The following is a 19883-nucleotide window of genomic DNA, read 5'->3' as shown; positions in this document are numbered from 1 at the left end:
GTTGGCAGGGTGCAGGGGGAGAGACAGCTCCAGTGACAGAGAGCACTATACAGGACCAGACTGTTTCTGGCCCTCCCTCCTCCTATCTGCCATCAGGTAGCTGCTAGGCATGATGTAGCTTCTGAACTCCAGCACGAGCATTTCAAAAAGTCTGACTCGGGATCTCTCCTCTAGTTGGTAGCAGATATCGCAAGGGAACACAATACCTCCGAACGAACACAACTATTTTTGTTCCTGGATGTCTTGCACTGGTTCCCCTCAGTGTGTGGGTGTCAGTGCTGGAAGCACCTGCTGAAAGCACAAAGGTCTTTTCTCCATGCAGGAGACTTTCTTGGCACATCACTGCCCCAGCCACCCTCCATGTTTTGCAGCAACAGCTGAAGAGAGCACAGAAATCAAGTGCAAGGGAATATTTTGGTTTTATGGAAAAAAACAAACAAAAAAAACCCAAAAAAGCACAACAACAAATGTTATACCAAAAGAATACTCTGGTTTCGCACCGGCCTTTCCAGTTTAAGCTATTTTATCAGCATGCACTGTGGTGCCTCATGCATGCCTCCTCCAGCCTCACGACCTTCTGCAGAACCCCTGATGTGATCCCAGCAGCCTTCTAGCAATGTGCTACCCAAGACTCCCTAACAGAGTGAGTCCAGCTGCCACAATGGGTCAGTGGAGACTTACTTTTCAGTGCTCCCACTGATCCGGTCCCATACCGGCATTCTATTGCACAGTGGTTTGGCAAATGTATTTAACGTTTGTCAAGAGGCAAAAGCTACAATGAGAAGAGGGACTGTGGTTTGTCTTCTCTCCCATGCAGTTTGTTCCTGTGGAGTTAGCACTGTTTTTGTCAAGTCTGTTGCTCTTTCCCTTCAGCACTGTCCAGGTTAAGACTTTTGAGCCAGTAAGGTTGTTAATTTAATCTTCCCATCCATAGAGGCAGTGAGGCAGGTCCCGCAGTCCATGGCTGTGCTCCAATCCACTGTGACAACAGGAGCTCGGTGTCCTCCCAGGGAAAGGCAGCTCTCCAGAACCTTTTCCTCACCATTTAACTAAAAGAAGGAAAGCATAAGATTTTAAGGAAGCAAGTTTCTGCAGTGGGGGCAGTGCACCCACAGGAGAAGCCAAAGCCTGCTACAGACTCCATATCCCTATCAGCATACAAAATTAAGCAGAAAATCAGAGAGATGTTGAGATGTATGTAGCACACATGAGGAAGCAAATTTCCAGTCTCATGACAGAAGCATATGTTCTCAAGCAGCTCAGCTTCCGACATCAGCTGAGCTGCAGTAATTGAACAAAGCAGGCTAAGAGCACACACTGATGAGGAGTGCGTAAGCCTAAGCTATAGCTCATGTTAGTGTGGGTGCTCTGAATGCGCCAGATACAAAGTAAAAAATTGCATCTAATCTGCCTTGCAATGGCTTATACTGATGGGTATTAACTCAAGAGGAGGCAGGCAAGGGGCATGCAATCAGTAACTGCTTGTTACTGCTGCACTTGGAACTTGTTGGGTACTTGGAACCATTCAGCCTTACCCTTCACTTCATTTCAGTACACAGTAAGAGGAGAGAATCAGGCTGAGACTAGCATAACATCAGCAAGCACACAAGGCAGATTAAAGATGAGCATCAGTCAACAATCACACATTTTGCATTGAACTGGCGTGCATCAGTATATTAAAAAGAAATTAAAACTTTGTCCTAGGCACTTGGGCACTGAGGAAAACTGCTGCAGCTAAGCTTTAAGAACAAGGAGCACACATACTCTAGCTACATACAGAGGGCCAAACACAGAGGGTTCAAACACTTGCTAAACACCACATACTGCTAAAATGCACACTGTATGAAACTGAGCAGCAGCTTTCACAGAGCAGGGATGGCTAGGTGCTGCTTCAGAACTTCCAGTGGCTGCTGTTGCAGCCTTGTAATAACAAGAGCTTGTATGGATGCGTAAGAGTACTTCCCATCACTTCTCAGCCTTACCTTAAAAATGACTCCCCCAGTAGAAGAACACGTCAACATATAGTTGCCCTCAGAGTCAAAAGCAAAAAGCCTTCCTCGTGGGAATTGGACTTGCTTGTAGCCACTGTACCCAGACAGAACGAAAGGACCAGTAGCTTCGCTGGGAAGATCATACTCAGACACCTTCAAGCCACTTCTGTGAATATTCCACTGAATAAACTAGAATAACAAAAAGAGATGACAAAAGCCCATAGTTAAATTCACTGGGATGAAAGTAGAGGGGCCATTCATCGTTTTTAAGCGAAGTGGCTATTCCTCACAAACAGAAGATGGCATTTTGACATCTATATCTAAGTGGCTATATTTATAAAACACAGGCTGCAAAGGCTGTAGGAGTGCCTACTATCCAGGCAAACATATGCCCTACCTTCCATGAGCACTGCTGCCTATGTGTCCTTCCACATTGCGTGCAGGATCGTGGTGGGAATTCACTTAACTCTCATCAGCCAAGGACCCACACCTTCAGGCAGTCTCCCTCCCTGAGCCACACCTCTACTGCTGAAGACTGTGGAACTGCAGAAATTGAAACCTTTATTATAAGCAACAGGGAGCTGCTGACAAAGAAATTTATGCGAAGTGATCAAGGATCTGCTCCCTGGTGAATCCCAGATTTCAAATGTGGTGACGTCAGAGGCCCAGAAAGGTCATCTTCACATGGATTCCCTAGGAAGGGAATGTCACCAATAGCAGGATTTGCAGACAAAGGTCCAAGACAGCTCCAGCTGTTAATATGCTTTCCAGCCACTCTCTCTGCAGAGACTGCATGCAGCAGGATGGTGCTGCACACCTAAGATTACAGTTAGCAGCCTGCAGATCCTCCAGATTCTGAGGGTATTTTTACTACTATCCCCACCATATGGAGAAGACTCCAGAAGGGATCTCACTGCCAACTGACCAGTAGAAGGTCACCCAGAGCCTACCTTGCCATCCTCGCCTATGCTGTAGACTGTGTTCTCATCATAGCTGAACTCAACGGAGTAGACTTCCCCATCATGTGCCTTCCAGCTCATGGCGCACTCGTGCTGCTGCATATCTGAGGGGAGAACCAGTACTGAACACTCCTTGTACTTGCACAGAGCTGAGGTGAAGAGAGAGAGGCCCTTTACATTCATAAGGTCTGTCCCAGCCCTCTAAGCCAGCCTGGGGGAGCTCAATCCAATCCCAGCACCCTGTGCTTATTCTCCAGCATGTGGCTTTTACAATGGCCACAAAAATCATTGCCTGTAACTAGTCACCTCTTCCTCCAGCTTTACAGGGCTGCTCACATGCTCACTGTCAACTGCAGGCATTCTGCATCTAAGCCCCACTGCCGCCTTTCTTCTACTCCTCCCCTTGCTAACCTGTCCACCCCCATAGCTGCTGCCAGCTCTGTCCTCCCACAGACCTGGGACTGCAGCCTACAGCTCAGCACCCGGGCCAGAAGCAGATCCCTCATTCACAGAAGAGGGAGGCCCAAACTGCCTTTATCACAAGGACAGGGTGAAGAGGACAAAACCTGAGAAACAGAAATTGCTCAGGGAAGAAGGACTGATGTGAAGCCATTGCCTTCAACTGGAAGGTCACATATTAATTCCCTTCCTCAAGACTCAGCCTCTGGCAGTGGTACTGCTATATGGCACAGCCAAGACTGCATGCCTCAAGGTCAAGTTAACTCTGCTCTTCAGCAGGAGGGAAACAACAAATCCAACCGCACTACCAGGGTCTCCAGCCAATGTCCCCCAGAGAACGTTTATGCCAATTCACTCCTGAGAGCTATTGCTGAGGAGAGAAAATAGCTTCCACCTTGGTGTTCAGGCATGTCCCACAGCTACCTCCCTGCTGACAGAAGAAAGGTGCTAGAGGCAGCCAGTTGCGGGCACTGAGGGGCCACCTCACTGCCCAATTTCAACATACCAAAGAGACGTACAATCCCATCTGCAGCCCCAGTGACCAGCAGGTTGCCGTTGTGGTTGAAGGCTGTGCAGTTAATAGCAATGGGCTCAGGCTCCAGGGAGAACTGCAGCTGGAAGGGAAAGTCTGCATTAATGCAGAGAAATGGAGTTGGGGGTGCTGAGGAGCTGATCTCCAGAGGAGGGAGGAAAGATGGTACCTAGTAGCAAGAACTCCTCCAGTTTGGAGCCCTACACCTCACATGACTACAGACTTCAAGGTTGGCAGCTGCATTTTACTGTGACACTAAACCAACAATTCACCTCAGCCAAGCCACAGCTTTCTTGGCCATGGCCTCAAGGCTGCAAAACCAGCTTCTGACAGGCATTAACTTGAGTATGTTGCTTTCTCATACACATTAGGGACAGCATTTCTTAAGGGCAAATGCAAGGGATGGGATGAGGATTCCCTGCCAGAATCTGACCTATCTAAATCAAAACAATGGAGAAGACGACATGAGATGAAACCTCTGAAAGAAGCACTTCACTTAAAAACAGGGAGAGCAGGGGAAATAACAGCAAAGAAAACCCTTCAATATAGCTCAACTGGAGAAAGCCTGAGCAAAGCATCATTCAGTCCACTTGGGACATTTCCAATCACAAACTGTGTGGGCAGGATAGAAACAAGGCTATGGAGTATTTTGAAAAATCCTTCAAAAAAACCCAACACCCCAACAGAAAAACCCCACCCAAACCCAGCAGCTACTTACACTATTCATTTTTATCCTGCTTGTGATAGAGGGGAAAGGAGGAAGGGGGAAAAAGAAGGGTATTGAAAAGAAAGTCAGCATAATTTAGAAAGAGGGCTCCTACACATTGAAACAGAAGATACTCATTCTCAGCAAGCAGACTGAGAAAGGAAAGAAACCCAGCAAGTACCTGCTGCTTCATCGTTTTAGTGTCCCACAGTAGCAGCTTCCCAGGAACTTGGTTCATGCTTTTGCCCCCGGAGCTGACTGCTGAGAAGTCCATGTGGGAGATGGGGCTCTGGGCTGCCGCAGAACAGACAAAGGAGGCACCACTTGGGCTGCAGGCAAGCGAGAGGATCCTGAAACACAGCAAACAGTCTGAATTGCCTCTCTCCAGCAGCTGCCTCAAGCACAACACTTGACTATGAGCTCTCCCATTAAGACCCTGCAAGACAGGGTGCACTGTAAAGGAGGGCAGGATTCGTGTGCTTAGACAGATTTTGAGTGTCTCCCGTTTATCTGAGCAGTTTTATACTGCTCAGACAGGGACTGCCCTCTGGATGAAGGCTAGATAGTCCTGCAGTTGCAGGAAAGCAGCAGGAACATTGAGACTTCACCCACCTTTTCACAGTCAAACACAACAGCATTTATATTTATATATAAAAATCAGTATTCCAGAGTTACCTGGGCATATCTTCATCAATGCTGATTTCACAGAGATTCTTCTTTGCTTCTGTGTCATAAAGACGAACTGTCCCGACCCCACTGCCAAGCAATAGCTTGAAACCAGCAACGAGGAGATGGAAGGAGTGTGAGTGAGTACAATGATGCTGTCCAACAACCACCAACACCAGAGAGTAAATTCTTTTCTACTTATGCATTCGGATTAAACATCACTCCATTAGGGTACATCTTGTCTTTCTGTGCATATCACGCTGAGTAGGACTACCCCAGAACCACAGAAGTCAGAGTAAAAGCACTGCTTTCCAGTGAGAAAAAGATCTGATAGGCACCAAGGCAGAGTAAAAGCCACTTTCTAGAGTATGGCTCAACATTATAGGATGCAACACATATGTGGAGTCTCAATATCTAGGGGAGCAAGGAAAGAGTAACACAGAATTAACAATCTATGTTTAAGAGAAAACCAAGTAGAAGCCACCTCCTTTCACCTGGGGGAGAATGAAATCATTCAGAAGGGCTAACACATGCTTTATCAGTGGTGCTACAATTTAAATCAAAAGTAGAACCATGGAGGGATGCATTATCAAAGAAAATTAAGCAGGCCAGATCCTTCTCACTTCAGAGCCTGATTTGCTGCTGAATCCCCATATATTTCAGAAAGAAGAATCTTTCTGTCAGCAAGCAGGAAATAAACTCCACAAAGCAGAAGAAACATCAGAACTACTGCATGGACAACTTCCTTTCTAAGAGCAAAAGAAAAGAAAGAGACAAGCTGTAGCACCAGCTCTTCACAGGTGGCATTTTGGGGGTAGCAGTAACACATCGTCAGTGCCAGAATGTGAACAATATTCCCTCAGTTGCAGGCCTGCCTTCCCACACAGCCCTGTCTCTTCACCAAGGGAGGGCAGGAAACACCAGCAACAGTTCTAGGACTCAGAAGAATGCATATAACTTAAGGCTCCTCTCTAGTAACAGAACTAAAGTCCTATAGGAAACATTTAAACTGTCATGGTATTTAAACAAGCCCCGAGCTCCTTAGGCACACACCAACCCCCAACTCATAAGGCACCAGTATAAAACTGGCTATGGAGCCCTTTTCACACCTGCACAAGCAGAATGCCAACACCACACCCCTGCTCTCCCCTCTCTGCTTTTGGCTCAGGGTGTGAGTAAAGCTCCACAGCTCACTGCTGCAGAGTTCCCATGGGCTGTTGTACCAGGTTGCCTCTGCCTGCCTTTACAAGTGGCTGCCTGCTCTGCCTGGAGAGAGGTACTTCTCTTAAAGGAGCTACTTCTATCGTGCAGCTGTACCCACACTGCAGCTTGGGAACTTCTGTCTCAGGGCAACCAGTGATGAATTCCTTGCTCAATACACAGAGCACACTCCCCACTCTAGTTTTTCTTAGACCCTACAGGCTTCAGTTCCCCATGTCCCACTAAAGTGGAAACTAACTGTTGCCCTGATCTTATCCACAACGCAGCTGTCTAGAAGTTAATGTGCACACATAGCAACACAGCCCCAGATCACCTGCTGTGACTCTCGAGCCTCCACGTGCAGACTACTCACCAGCCGATCACGCTTGGTCGCCCATTCCAGAGACAGCAACGGAGATTTGGAAATGGATGAAGCTTTAGTTTGCATTATGGGGTTAAAAGACCAGACTTTGATGACCCCGTCCACATCCAAGCTGGCCACCCTCCGTCCAGAACAATCAACCCTATGTGCAGAAGGAAACTGATCGGATATTTTTCTCCCTAGAGTTCTTAGATGTGACTAGATACCCCAGTAATCCTTGCTCTCCTGGCCAAACACCAATTCCTTCTGCAGGAATCACAACTTCCTTGCACCACTTCCTGTTCAGTCCACAGTAAATGGCACAATGAAGTACACCAAGCTCCACATGCAAAGCATAATGCCCTTAAGCAATACCATCCTACTTTCCCAGGGAGTTTCCTCCTGGCTGGCATCTCCCAATCACAACAATCTATCCATTCTCACTGCACAAGCTACAGACTATTTTCAGTCACACCAACTTGACGGCCCTACAACCGAGAGTACATGCACAATGTGCTGGACAGAATAGAGGCTGGGAGGAAGAGGCCAGACGCAGCTGCTTCTCTACAGAGGCTTCTACGAGAAAGCCCTCTTCTGCCAGTCCATTACCTGCAGTACATGATGGATGAGTGGTGCTCCCCATACTCCTCCTGGCTCAGGACAATGAAAGGCTGCTCCTGCCGGACCCCCACAGCCTCTGCACTGCTGGTAGGCATTTTGATTGAAGTCTCTGCTTGCTCAGCATGCAGCTCTGAGCATGGCTCTGTCTCAGCTGTGCTAATATCTGTTTTCTTCTCAGCACTTTGGCCCTGAAGGAAGAAATCCTGTGTGAAATACAAGGAAGCAGCAGCTCCAGATCAAGCTCTTCAGCCACCCCAGCCTGCTGGGAGAAAAAAACAAGAAGCTGCACTGAAACAGAAGCATTGTCAACTCAACACCACTTCTGCCAGGGACCTTTCTGAGCACAAGGATAGCGTGTTGCACAATTGCACCATTTAATATGGCCTCCTTGGTTGTAGAGTCCCTTATATCCCCCCTCCACATGCCCAGCCATACACTTTCCTGTAAGAATTAAAGGAACTACAACATATCTGTTTGGCATACCTCAGCTGATACAGAGGCCCATTTTGATCCCATTAGAGCACAGATTCACAAGCAAATCAACATATTTCAAGGAATTCCTGCATTCAGCAATATGTTAAGTCTGTATAATATGCAGATCAGTAAACCTGCACAAAAATTCTTGTTGGATGGTGAGCCCCAGTGGATTGATTATCCTTGTCTGCCAGAGATTTAGTCTGTGCACACTGGGTCAACCACTGCAGCCAACTGACTAATGACAATGGTAGAGTCAACACGAGTCCAAAAGCTTAAAACCCAATTTGACAGGGCAAACAGAATAAATGGAGTTTTAGGAGGTGAAGGTATCTGAATGAGACAAGATCTGCACTGCAGCACACAGAAGTGTTTCAAAGCAGCTTAATCTTCCCTTGCCACCAGAAGCTGAACAAGAAGCAGATACAGCACATAAGCCAGTAAAGCATCTGCAAGCATTCCTTTGGTAAACCATTCTCTGAAGATGAAATGCCCCAAAATGGTATTGGTATTGATGGTTTTGAATCCCTGTTCCCTAACAAATCCTTGCCTTATTTATAGTAGCTTTCACATCTTGAGCAACAGGTCAAACGCTGCATAATCAAATAATCTGAAAATCACAAAGCTGGAAAAGATTGGGAAATAAATCCAAGAATGCCTCTCTCTATGTTAGTTAATGTGGGGAGATAACAACCAATGAATGACACTCATGTGAAAGAAACAGTGCCGCCTTTCAGTTTCCTTTTTGCTCACATGTGTTGAGAACAACAGAAAGCTAAATAGTATCAGCTTCCCCTAGAGCACCCTAAGCAACTTTTACAAGGCCTGGAAAACAGTGCCTTAACATCACAGAAAAAGGAAAGTCAAAGGATACTTAATGGGAAACTGGGCTTTGCAATTTTCTGACCAACGTTTAATTAAAATGTTTTAGACGAGCCATGAAGAAAAAAGTTCTCTCATAGCCTTGAATGCTCAGTGGTGGAGTAACATCTCCTCTCTAAAGCAGCACTCCCCCACGCAGAACAGCCACAAATACAGACTGATAGGCAACAGTCCCTCAGCACTGTCTCTCCCCCAAGGCAGAGCATCTCATACAGCCAAAATAAACATGGCTGAGATGCTGCCATCATTCCTCCTGTGCTCTGTATCCTTTGACCACATGGCTGCTGAAAGCCAGACAATACACAGGTGAACAGAAGTAGCCCGCTGACCTTCAGTGGTTAAAATCCAGGACACAGTTTTATTATTTCATTAGATTAGAAAGCAGGACACACCCCCAGGGCAAAACTGCAATGTACAGTGCAAAAAACTCCAAAAAGCAAACATTGCTATGAAGGATATTTCCACTCCTATCCAGGAAAACTTTCTATCAATTTTTATCTGTCCCACACAGAGCCTGCACAAAGCAGCATAAGAACCCACAGGAGAGAACTCACTTGGGTAGGATGGGTGAGCCAAGCCCATTGCCACTAAGGAATGGGGAATATAACAAGATATTTGAACATAACCATTAAGGTGGATGAAACATACCCTCCCCAGGACCAGGCTGTTGAAAAGATCATGACAAAAGACAACTCTTCTTCCATTTGAAATGTCAGTACCGATTCCCTTTCAGGGACACAGAAATAAACCAAGTGTGGAAGGAGTTGATTAACTACAGAGATTAACCTTTGATACAGTTAGATCTGAGTAGCAATTCAGAAGCTTAACGGGAACACTTGCACTTGTTTTACCACCAAGCACAACAAACTACAGAAATAGCAGCCCTCCGCTTCCCAGCCTTGCAGTGTTGCCCAGTACCTGGAAGGTCCCTTTTGACAGCAGCTCCTTCCTTTCCTTCCCATGCTCTTGCAAGCGCTTCTGCCGCTGCTGCAGGGAACTTGATTCGCCTGCTACTAATCCACTGAAGTGGCTCTTCCCGTCCTTACAGCTCACTGTTCCTTCTTTTCCTTTGGCACTCTGGAAGGCAGAGAAATGATTTGGCAAAGTTACACTTGTGCTAGGCTGTAGAACAAAGAGCAAAACAGGAGGCAAAGAAACCAAGCACCTGCAAGGGCTCCACAAGCCCCCAGACAACAGCAGCTGTTGTTGTGCTGCATTCAGGCCCAGCATACCCTTGCAAGGAAGGAAAGGACATTTTATTTTTTCAGGTGGAAGCAAAAGCTTGGAGCAGTGCTGTGCCACAAGTTAACTCCTTGGATACTGAGCATCTTTCAGCAAACAGTTGAGAATCACCTGGTGATTTGTTGGTTCCTTCTTCCCTAGCAGCATACTGCCAGTCTGCGTTGGAGAAGCCCCAGTTGGATGGGCTGGTCTGGAAGGGCCCTTTTTACTTTGGGAGAGAAAAGAGGACAGAAAGCCTCCCCGGGACTGAAGAGAATGTGCAGTACTCCTCTGGCTGCAGGTCATAGCACTAATTAAAAAAAAAAAAAAACAAAAAAAACCACCAAACAAAATATAAAAGTGTAGCCAGACAACCTGATCAAAGACCACCCAACAAGCAAAGTGCCAGCTGTTTGAACCACTGGAGGACAGATGTTCCCTTCCAAGACGATGGACCACTATGCATTAAAAAGCTGTTTTAAAACATCCTGTTAGTGCCTGGAGCACATCATTATAATTCCTGTAACCAAAGCTCACTTCTCAGAGATGCCACTGAGACAGTGGGCCCAGCTGTTCCTGAATCCCCTGTAGGGCCACCTCGAACTCCTTCCACTCCATCTGATTAGTTTAGAAAGACCCTAACGGAAAGGCAGGGGAATCCAGATTTCCGAAGAACCTGTTCAGCCAGGATCCCCAATTCAAGGCATAAAACAGACCTACTTTGAGAGGCATTCAGTATCCAGTGTTTCACTGAACACCCTTAAATATTCAGCAACTCATGTTCAGCAATTTTAAAGCACAGGCCCTCAATATCTCAAAAATTGGACCCAAAGAAAATAAGAGAGTTTAGGTCCATTTCTATTACACACACACCTCCCTTCTCAGCCCACAAGCCAAGAGCAGCAGCTGCTTCCCAGAATTTAACTGTCTGACCTCACTCTGCTAGAGCTTCTTCAGAGAGCAGAGCAGCACCCAGACAAAGGGGAATACAATCACTTTCACTGTCTATCCTGCCTTCTAGGAAGGAACTGTTTTACCGAAGTTGGGCTTTGGGTTGAGCAGAGACATGGAAAAAGCAACCAGAATTGGCCCCCAGACTAAGAGACAAGTTGCACACACAAGAAATGCCACTTCTAAGGCAAGTTTTTCTAATACAAACGGACAAAAATGAATATGGGAATAAGTTCTCATCCCTCACGTCCCTCTCCCCCATGTGTGCAGATGAACATCAGGGCTTTCCACACTGAGTAGTTAAACAAAAAGAGTCTCAGATCAAACTCTGTCCTGTGCAGAGTAGTTATCAAGATAGTTCACGAGAGACTTAAGTCTATTTAATCACACAACTTTTAGACTAAAACAATGACTTTGTCTGTGGTCTCTGCTACAACTTCATTTGTCATTATCAGCAGCATAATCTGATCAATCCCCATCCTGTCTGAACAGAAGTGAAAGAAGCACATATGAGTCAAAGCTCCAGCAGTGTTATTAATACCTTGTGGATAAGCTACGTTTGCTTTCAGATCCTTTTAAAGCAAGGAAAAAAAAATAAATCTCAGTAACACAATGAATTCAAACATACAGACTTGCTTTGCATGACTGTGTACTGGGGGAAAAATAAGAATTTAAATAACAATTAAACAAGGTGTATCACCGTGTATGTTGCCTAATTTCCACAGATAGGAATACAATAGATGTAGCCATAAAACACACTTTAACTGCAGCAGGTTTATGGGGAATTCTGTGCATAACAGCCTCGCAGAAGAAAAACTCCTTTTCCCTTGACTTTGCAAAAGCAAGAAAGCATGTCTGTGTAACAGTGACCCCTTTGGGTCATACAGTAACAGTGTCTACAAAACAACACAGGGCACTCACCTACTGCACCGCAGGCACTAAAGAAAATAGGAGTCAAGAGACAATCCACTTCATTTGAGCAATACTGCAGAGTATTGCAGTGCTACCAGTGCCCTGGTTGCCCAGAACACCTTGGTATAATGCTGAAAGCAGAGCAGAATCACTTCCATGGGTGCTTGGGCTCTCACCGATTGGCAAGAATCTCTCTCCCAAATGGCAGGAGAGATGCCCATCATGAATTCCCCCATTAAACCCACTTAGGTCACCAGAATTTCTGCCTGGATGTCTTTCTGCATTGATTCCCAGGGCATGGAACAAGGAAATGACCCTCCAGGAGCCTCCCTGACCCAATAAAAGCAGCAGAGCCTGTCCCCAGTTCCTCCCCTGCAGGCACTCACAGCTCAGAGTCCCCTAGCCGATCCATGTTGGCCACATATGCAGGCAACTTGTGATGCACAACTGCTCGTTCCACCTCCAGTTCCTCTTTCTTCACGCGGGAGGATTCGGCCTGCAAAGCAAACAGCTACAAGGAGAGAAGAGAGCCAAGTAAACAGAGGGTCACTGAGATTCACCTCCTTCCCACTTGCTGAAGTTGTTTACTCCTTTTATTTCAACAGCCCTAGAAGGGTGGGGAGGGAAGAAAGTTGCTCTGACTGGCTGAGCACCACATTAGTCCAAGTAGTCACAACAATCAGTACTTTACACACATGAAACTGGAGCCTACTCAAACCCCTTCACTCCTCTCCTTGGGCTGTTGCTGTAGGGACATTAATGGTCCTAGGAAATAAGAGCCAGCCAGGGCAAAGCTGATCAGCCACTCCATGCAGGCAGTTCAAGGCCAGGGCAATGCATGTGACTGGCAGTAGCTATCTATGGGCACTGAGCCTAGAAGGTAATCTTCTTCCCACAGACAAGGGTTTGGTGAGCTAGCAGGGTGCATTGAGGCCAACACCATCAGGTCACCCTGAAATCCAGCTCCACACCCTGCCCAGCTCCCTCCCAAGCATGACAGTGAGATTTATCTCCACATTATGGAGAAAGAGACATTTTTCTTTTTCCCCCTTAGCAGAGAGGAACCTCGGGATGCAGTTTTCTGTGACGGATGTGGTTTATGCCTGTGACTCTTGTTCACATGAAGAGTTCCTCAGGCTTTTCTGTTTCCGTACATTTGTTTTTTTCAGATATAATTTTTCTTCTTCCTTTTATCATAGTATTTAAGGAAAGAAATTACAAGAAAAAGGAGCTTTAGAAATCCAGCTTGCTATTCATGTATTTGCATTGTTTCAACAGTGAAATCAGAATCACTACTTAATTTCAACTAGCATCGAATTCAATATTTATTCACACATTTTTTATTTAAATCTGTATTCTATAGGTAGCTGCTTCCTTTTCTGACCTGAGCAGTTCTCCAAAAAGGAAAGTCTAGTTTTTACCTCTGCCTATTTGCCAGACAACACTTATGCAGTCAACATACCACAAAGAACAGCTTTAATTTGACTAGAAGTACAGAATACAAAATTGGAGGAAAAAGAGCTCTATTTCAAAACATACCTTATCCTGCTGTCCCTATTCACTGACTATCTTTGCAGAACCCTCCTGTCAAAGTTTGCCTGATCCACTGACTCCATACAGTACACAGTGACAAACCTTGCTTTTCTTTTGCAAAAAAAGCCTCCTTTTTGAAATTAATTATTCTATTTTACTTCAGCATTTTTAGGACAAATGAACAGTGTTGATCAGCTACCAAAACAGTTGAAGCATGAAGCACAACATACAACATAATGTTTTGTAACACAGGAGGTAAAGCACAAAACTTAATTTACTGAAGTATTCATAGAGGGGTTTTACTTGGTATATTTGAGGAAGTGAAACTAAAGTCCTGCTTACATGAATAAGGCTTCCCACTTGTACGTGATCATCCACATGTGATCTATAGTTTAGAAAGTTCTTAAACTGTAGATTTACCTAATGTCTCTAATAGGAAATTATACTGGGAAAGGACCAACCTGTGTGTTACATTCTTACACCCTCCCTCTAAGCATCTGCTGATGATACTGTCAAAAGCAAGACATGGGGCTGGGCGACATTTTGTCTGAATCAGTCAGCCCTTCTTACAGTTTACTGTAAGGTCTAGAGTTGGGGAACAGACATTCACAATGTTTCCATTAGTTCATCTAAATTGTTTTAAGTGCACTTCAACTATGGTGAAGTGGCCATTTCAGAAGTAACGGTTTCTGCCTCTTTGCCAGAAGTTATTTCACTTTCCTATTGCTCCATCAGCTAAAATCTGGAAGTGACTGAATACTATTCACAAGTTTCCATGCAAAGTCAGCCATATACACACTTAACCTGCCACTAGTTTCAGCTTGTCTTGACTTTGCAGTGTAGCAGGAAAGGAGTTTGCACAGTATCCAGCCCCCGTCAGATAGCACAGGGAGAGGGACACTCACCTCCAGCGGAGGGACAGTAATACCCTAAACAGACATTTCACACTATGATCACAACCCTAAGATGCTGGAGACAGTTGAAAGATAAACCAAAATAACAAAGGACTGATAGAAGAATCTGCCTTGGAATCACTGCACTGAACAGTTACAACTTTCTCGAATGGAACCAATTTTACAAAACTCACAGCCTCATACAGTCAGCAACTAAAGAGTGACTTCAGTTCTGACCTTATGCCGCAACGATTCATTTTCTTCTTGTATGAGACTGCTCCTGAGACATTCAGCTTCAAAGTTCAAAATGACTGGAACTGGTGAGGAATGTTAAAGAAAACGACGGCAAGAACTTGTGTGCACCTGGCTTAATTCTAAAAGCCAGCACTTCATACCAGCCATTTGCCTGTAAGACAGCAGAGCTGCCCAGTCCATACTACTAGCAAGAATTAGGTGCAAGGCCAAGAAGACTAGTAACAGCTTAGTTACCTAAGCCAACTTTCTACTTTCTTTGTACTTTACTGTTACACAAACTATTTCACTTAGGCTTTGCAACAATTTTTAGATTCTTCCTTTTTATATGTCAGAAGTGGAAGACAAGACAGGTTATGTTACTGCATTAGTGTACATTGAAGAAACAGTTCAAGATGAGCTATATTCCAGCTGCAGTGTAAACCTGCCCATCAGCAAACAAACAAGGTCAGAACTCGGCAGTGTGGGACAAAAGCCGTTATTTCTGCCAACATTGAACTGCCCTATTATAGTGAGCCGTCACTAGACAATGTTGTGAACATATGACCCAGAGAAGGGTCTAACAGGAGATGCTAGTTCAGTCATGGACTATGACCCAAGGTTGCATGCCTGGTTTGTACTATGCCAAGCAAAGAGGAAAAGCATTTCAGAACAAGATGTGCACACGATTTCTAGTCGCTAGCATAGGGATGAGTTCAGCATTAGCAACAACCACAATTGTTTGTGCCCAGGGAATATAATATATCATCAGATAATTGAACAATAACTATTCCAACATCCTCTGGTAAACACCAGCTTCCTATTAAGTCTTGGCTCTAAACAATCACCTGAAAGCAGCAAGTTCTGTAATACTATATTCTTGGCACCACTGTTAATAGTAAGCATAACACCAGGGCAAGGGAGATTGAACTATTAGTTGCAAAAAAGGATATGCATGCACTGAAATAAGACACTCAGGAAGTTGTGCAGAGACACAATAAACGTATCTGCCCACTGGCGCGAGAAATAGGTGGCAAAGGTGGGGTTGGAGTCTGGGGCAGGGAGGAAGGGCAGGACAAACCAATCCTTCCACTCCGCCTGGTTCTGGAGCTCGGAGGCCTGCTTGAGGAAAAACTCCTGCGCCTTGTCATTGCGGCCAGTCTGAAACACAGCAAGAAGAACAGGGCTCACACTTCCATTCATGCCACCACATGGGTTCTAGGAATATTTGCTCTGTGTTATGAACACACTAATAACTACTTTCACCACCCAACAGAGCAAGTAGTTAGAGTTAACAGATTCATCTAGGAACAAAAGAATCTCAAATACGCTAGGAGAAGCTCACAAATGCACTTAATCCGACCTTTCTAGTCACCACAGTCTTGTTTAAAGGCTGAGGCAAATCAAAATAATCACTTACATTGATTTCCAGCTAAACCAGTGCAGTTCGTGCACTGACGTAAGACATGAGCATTCATATACAAGACCAAAGTATACTTCAAATTACTCAAGTCTACAGCAGATGTAGCCTGAAAAGGTTTCCATCTGATACATTATTCAGACAGGACAGTCACGCCTCAGGGTAAGCATAGGGCAAAACAAAACATGAAAAACCACACTACCAGAAATATGCATTAGATTTTGACTCCTTCACCAACACCCATAATTTAAGATTTTCAGTCAGAGAATGGAATCAAGGAGGAAGCATTGCTTCTAAATGGTAAGAAATGAAACATGAATTCCTGACAGGTACTTGTCTATTTTGTTGGCCAAAGCCCACCCCGTGTAATATATTCCATTGACTTTCCTAGGGTTTCAACAAGATAATCTCTGCCCCATTTTGAGCTCATTCTTTTCTGTTCTATTCAAAGCAAACAAAAACCATTCACTCATTTTCTCTCCCACGTTACCTTGTACAGATTTGAAGCCCACTTCTCCCCTCTCTTACAAACTAAAACTCAACTCCACCAACTTCAAGTCACCTTTTTTTTCTTCTGGACCCTCAACTCCCTTGATGCTTTAAGAACTCTGGTGCCTGGAAGGACTGGCTGAGTCCTGCCAGCAGGTTAGAGTGGAAGGAATACAGACAATCCTGCCTGCTGATCCCCAGCGCTGCAGTAAGGCCCTTCCCTGCACTGCTGCTGCCTGCTGAATCGTTCCTTATTCTGCACCGGAGCAGCTGACTACTCCCTACATACATATGCTTGGGGCTTTTTTCTGCCTGTTTCTTCAGCTTAGGAAGATTGCTTTGAGCATTGTTCTTGTCCTCCTCTGTTCTCATGGCAATGTCCCATGAGGAGGTGTTTACAAACCTTGGGGTCTTTCCTGGTATCCAAGTTATCAACAAAGGCTGAGCAGGCTGAGCTAGCAGTACGGCCATCCTGTCTGAGGGGGACCTGCCTTCATGTCTGAGTGTGAGTATCTTGCTCCCAGCTAACCGTATTTCTGTCTCGCCTCAGCTTCCCTACCCTGCTTACGAGCTTGTCATGTGAGTCCGCGTCAAACTCTTTACTACACTCCTGATACATGACACAAGAATTGCTTGTCCCTTACCCACCAGGCCTGTCAGAGGCTCACAGGGGTATTTCATTGCTCTGGTTTCAGAAACCAGGATCTTTTTAAAACAGAAGCCTAAAAATCAAACACTACCTGAACAGTATGGATGAGGTAGTATCGGAATAAGCTGGTTTTCAGCTTGTTCACTGTTGGTCGGTACACATCCTCCAAACGGCTGAAAAGGCGTCGGTCGAGATAATTCCAGTAATCCCGCAGGGCAGCCAGATCATAGCTCTGAACAAACTGCTGCAACTGGTCCACTATCTTATCCACCTAAAGAGGGCAAAACAGGGAAGACCGCAGTCACGAGGGCTCTTCCGGCACAGGAGACTTTCTGTAACTTAATGCTGAGAAGCTTTAACTGCACAAATAATACTACAATCCAGCATTAGGTTTTTTTCCTAATCCAGGAAACACTCTGCATTTTGTATTAGCATTCTTCCACTCTGCAGCACCTTTCAAATAAAAAAAAGAAAGAAAGAACATAGCCTAACAGATTTTGACATAAAGATCACATTTTGTTAAACACAGTTGGTGGGGTTTTTTGCAAGTAAGCAAAACATTTCCACATCTTTTAAAAGTCAGCTCATAATGAAGAAACAGGAATAACGTGATTAAATGTTGAAAACTCAAGTACAGCACCTGGAAAATAGTCTTATTTTTAGACTAAAAGGAAAAAACTGCATTTAGCCAACAGAAAGAGGAAGAAAGATCTGTTGTACTGCAATCTTTGACGTACCTTTAATAACATCATCTACTAACAAGGCAGGCATAAAAGTTTGCAACAGAATTTTTTTTTTTTGTCATTATGTCTCTTTGAAAATCATTTCTGCAATATGAATAAGGCAGGATGGTGGTAGGGGAATAGATTTTTAGTTCAGTGATTTCTGATGGTCAAGACAGGCATCAGAAGAAAAAAAAAAATCTGCACCCTATACAAAATTCAACTACCAAAGTTGTTCAATATGTGGTTTGCTCTCCCCTCATCAGTTAATGTCTTAGGACATCATCCAGCCTCTATCTCTGTGGCTTCCTACAGATAAAGGAAACAGAAGTCTGTGACCCCAGCAGTCCCTTCTTATCTTGGACAGTATTATCCCAATTAAATCAACTGTTTGCCAAACTCTCAACATCAGCAAAGTGCTGTTGTTCTAAAAATAAAAGCAGCATGTTTTATGAATGAAAAAGGTAGTGGTTGTACTCCTGGTTAAAGAAAAACCTGACCGTTCAAAACACTACATTCCGTGCCCAGAACTGCTGCTACAGGAACGTGAAGCTCACACAAAGGACTGAAACTGTATTTTCGAGGCTGGCAAATTCTGCACCAATTTCCACACATCTAGCAAGGTAGCTGGTGCTTAAAACATCCAAACTAAGGAGCAGAGCTGTAAAGCCGCTGGATAAAAATCTCATGACCGAGAAAAGATCCAGGCAAAGAGATGTCCTCCTGCCGCTGCCCTCTCGTACGCACGTCTCCTCCGTCCCTCTCGGCACGAAGCTGAGAAACATCTGGTGGTTTACAGGTCGGACATAGGGTCCATAGACGGCGGTTTTGGACGGGCCGAGCAGACCGCCCGCGCGGAGCGGCTGGCCAGGAACTGCGGCCCCTGGCTGGGAAGCCAGGCGACGAGATGGAGCCCGTCGCCCACCGCCGCTGCCCCGCGCTGACGCCGCTTCGGAGCCAAGCAGGAGGAGAGCCTTCAGCCAGAGGCCCCCGCCGGGAGACTGCGCGTACATAAACGGCGGCCCGGCAGGGCGACGGCCCCCACCACCGGGATGCGGGAGGTCCCGCCTGCGCGACCGGCCGGGCCCCGGAGCCCAACGCAGCCCGCGCGGGGCGGGGGCGGCCGCCCCTGACGCGAGCTGCTTCCGCGGGGAAGCGCGGAGGCTCCGAGAACTGCCCCGCCGCCGCCGCCCGGCTCGCTCCCCTCGCCCAGCCCCGAGAGGGGGTGCGCCTGCGGCCTGCCCGGGTACCGCGTCCTCACCCGGGGGCACCTGCGCCCAGCGCCCCGCCGGGAAGGGGGACGCGGCCGCCGCTCACCCGGAAGCCCTTCTCCCGGTCCGCCTTGATCTCCGCGTCCAGCTGCTTCAGGGCGGCGGTGAAGCCGCGGAAGAGCAGATACTCCCGCACCAGCTCGTCCGTCCGCTCCGCCGCCGCCGCCATGGGAGCCCCGCAGCGACGCCGGCTCCGCCCGCCCACGGGCGAGGAGTGGGGAGCCCGGCCCCGAGCGAAATGGCCCGGCCCAGCGCCAGGACAACTACAACTCCCAGCGTGCCTTGCCGCGCCTGCCCAGCGCAAGGCACGCCGGGGCTTGTAGTCCCCACCGTTGCACATGCGCGCGCACGCACGGCCGGCCCGGCCGGCCGGCCCGCCCGCCCCCCCGTCCCTTCCCGCCTCTTCGTTGCCCCCCTCCCCGCCGGCGCTTACAGCCCGCGTTTTTCCCGCTTTCTTATTGGCCGCCGCCGGGCGCCGGCTGCGTCCCGATTGGCCCTCCGCCACGTGCGGCTCATGTTGCTGGGCGCGGGCGGGCAGAGGCGCGGCGGCGGCGGCCATGGAAGGCGGCCGGGCGGGGCGGGGCGGGGCGGGGCGGGGCGGGGACGGGCAGGGCTGGGCCGGGCCGGGCCGGGCAGGGTGGGATCGATCGGTCGATAGATCGATCGATCCCCAGAGGCGTCCGGCGTGAGCCTCCGCGGGCTTCCCCTCCCGGCTGCAGAAGAAACAGCAGGGGCGGGCG

At 46.9% G+C, this 19883-nt stretch overlaps 1 protein-coding gene across 4 annotated transcripts; it reads right to left on the bottom strand.

Annotated features, from left to right (window-relative positions):
- Positions 1-400: 400 nt before the first annotated feature.
- On the bottom strand, positions 401-19318 carry WDR91 (WD repeat domain 91). Of its 4 annotated transcripts, none has more exons than XM_076335600.1 (15): positions 19190-19318; positions 17242-17421; positions 15547-15753; positions 14599-14682; positions 12322-12446; positions 10205-10382; positions 9770-9928; positions 7484-7698; positions 6887-7037; positions 5323-5417; positions 4829-4997; positions 3915-4023; positions 2942-3054; positions 1983-2180; positions 401-1049 (listed from the first exon to the last, which is right to left on the bottom strand). In XM_076335600.1, exons 1-15 carry the CDS (start codon positions 19310-19312, stop codon positions 885-887), a joined length of 2271 nt encoding a protein of 756 aa, XP_076191715.1. In that variant the 5' UTR covers positions 19313-19318; the 3' UTR covers positions 401-884. The 4 variants fall into 4 exon arrangements, with proteins under 4 accessions (XP_076191715.1, XP_076191722.1, XP_076191724.1 ...); XM_076335607.1 differs by having other exon boundaries at positions 7484-7683; XM_076335609.1 differs by lacking the exon at positions 19190-19318 and adding an exon at positions 18565-18603.
- Between the last annotated feature and the right edge of the window lie 565 nt (positions 19319-19883).

The sequence above is a fragment of the Aptenodytes patagonicus genome, chromosome 1 (assembly GCF_965638725.1).
Source record: "Aptenodytes patagonicus chromosome 1, bAptPat1.pri.cur, whole genome shotgun sequence".
NCBI lineage: Eukaryota > Metazoa > Chordata > Aves > Sphenisciformes > Spheniscidae > Aptenodytes > Aptenodytes patagonicus.
This window is presented reverse-complemented; position numbering and strand designations above follow the sequence as displayed.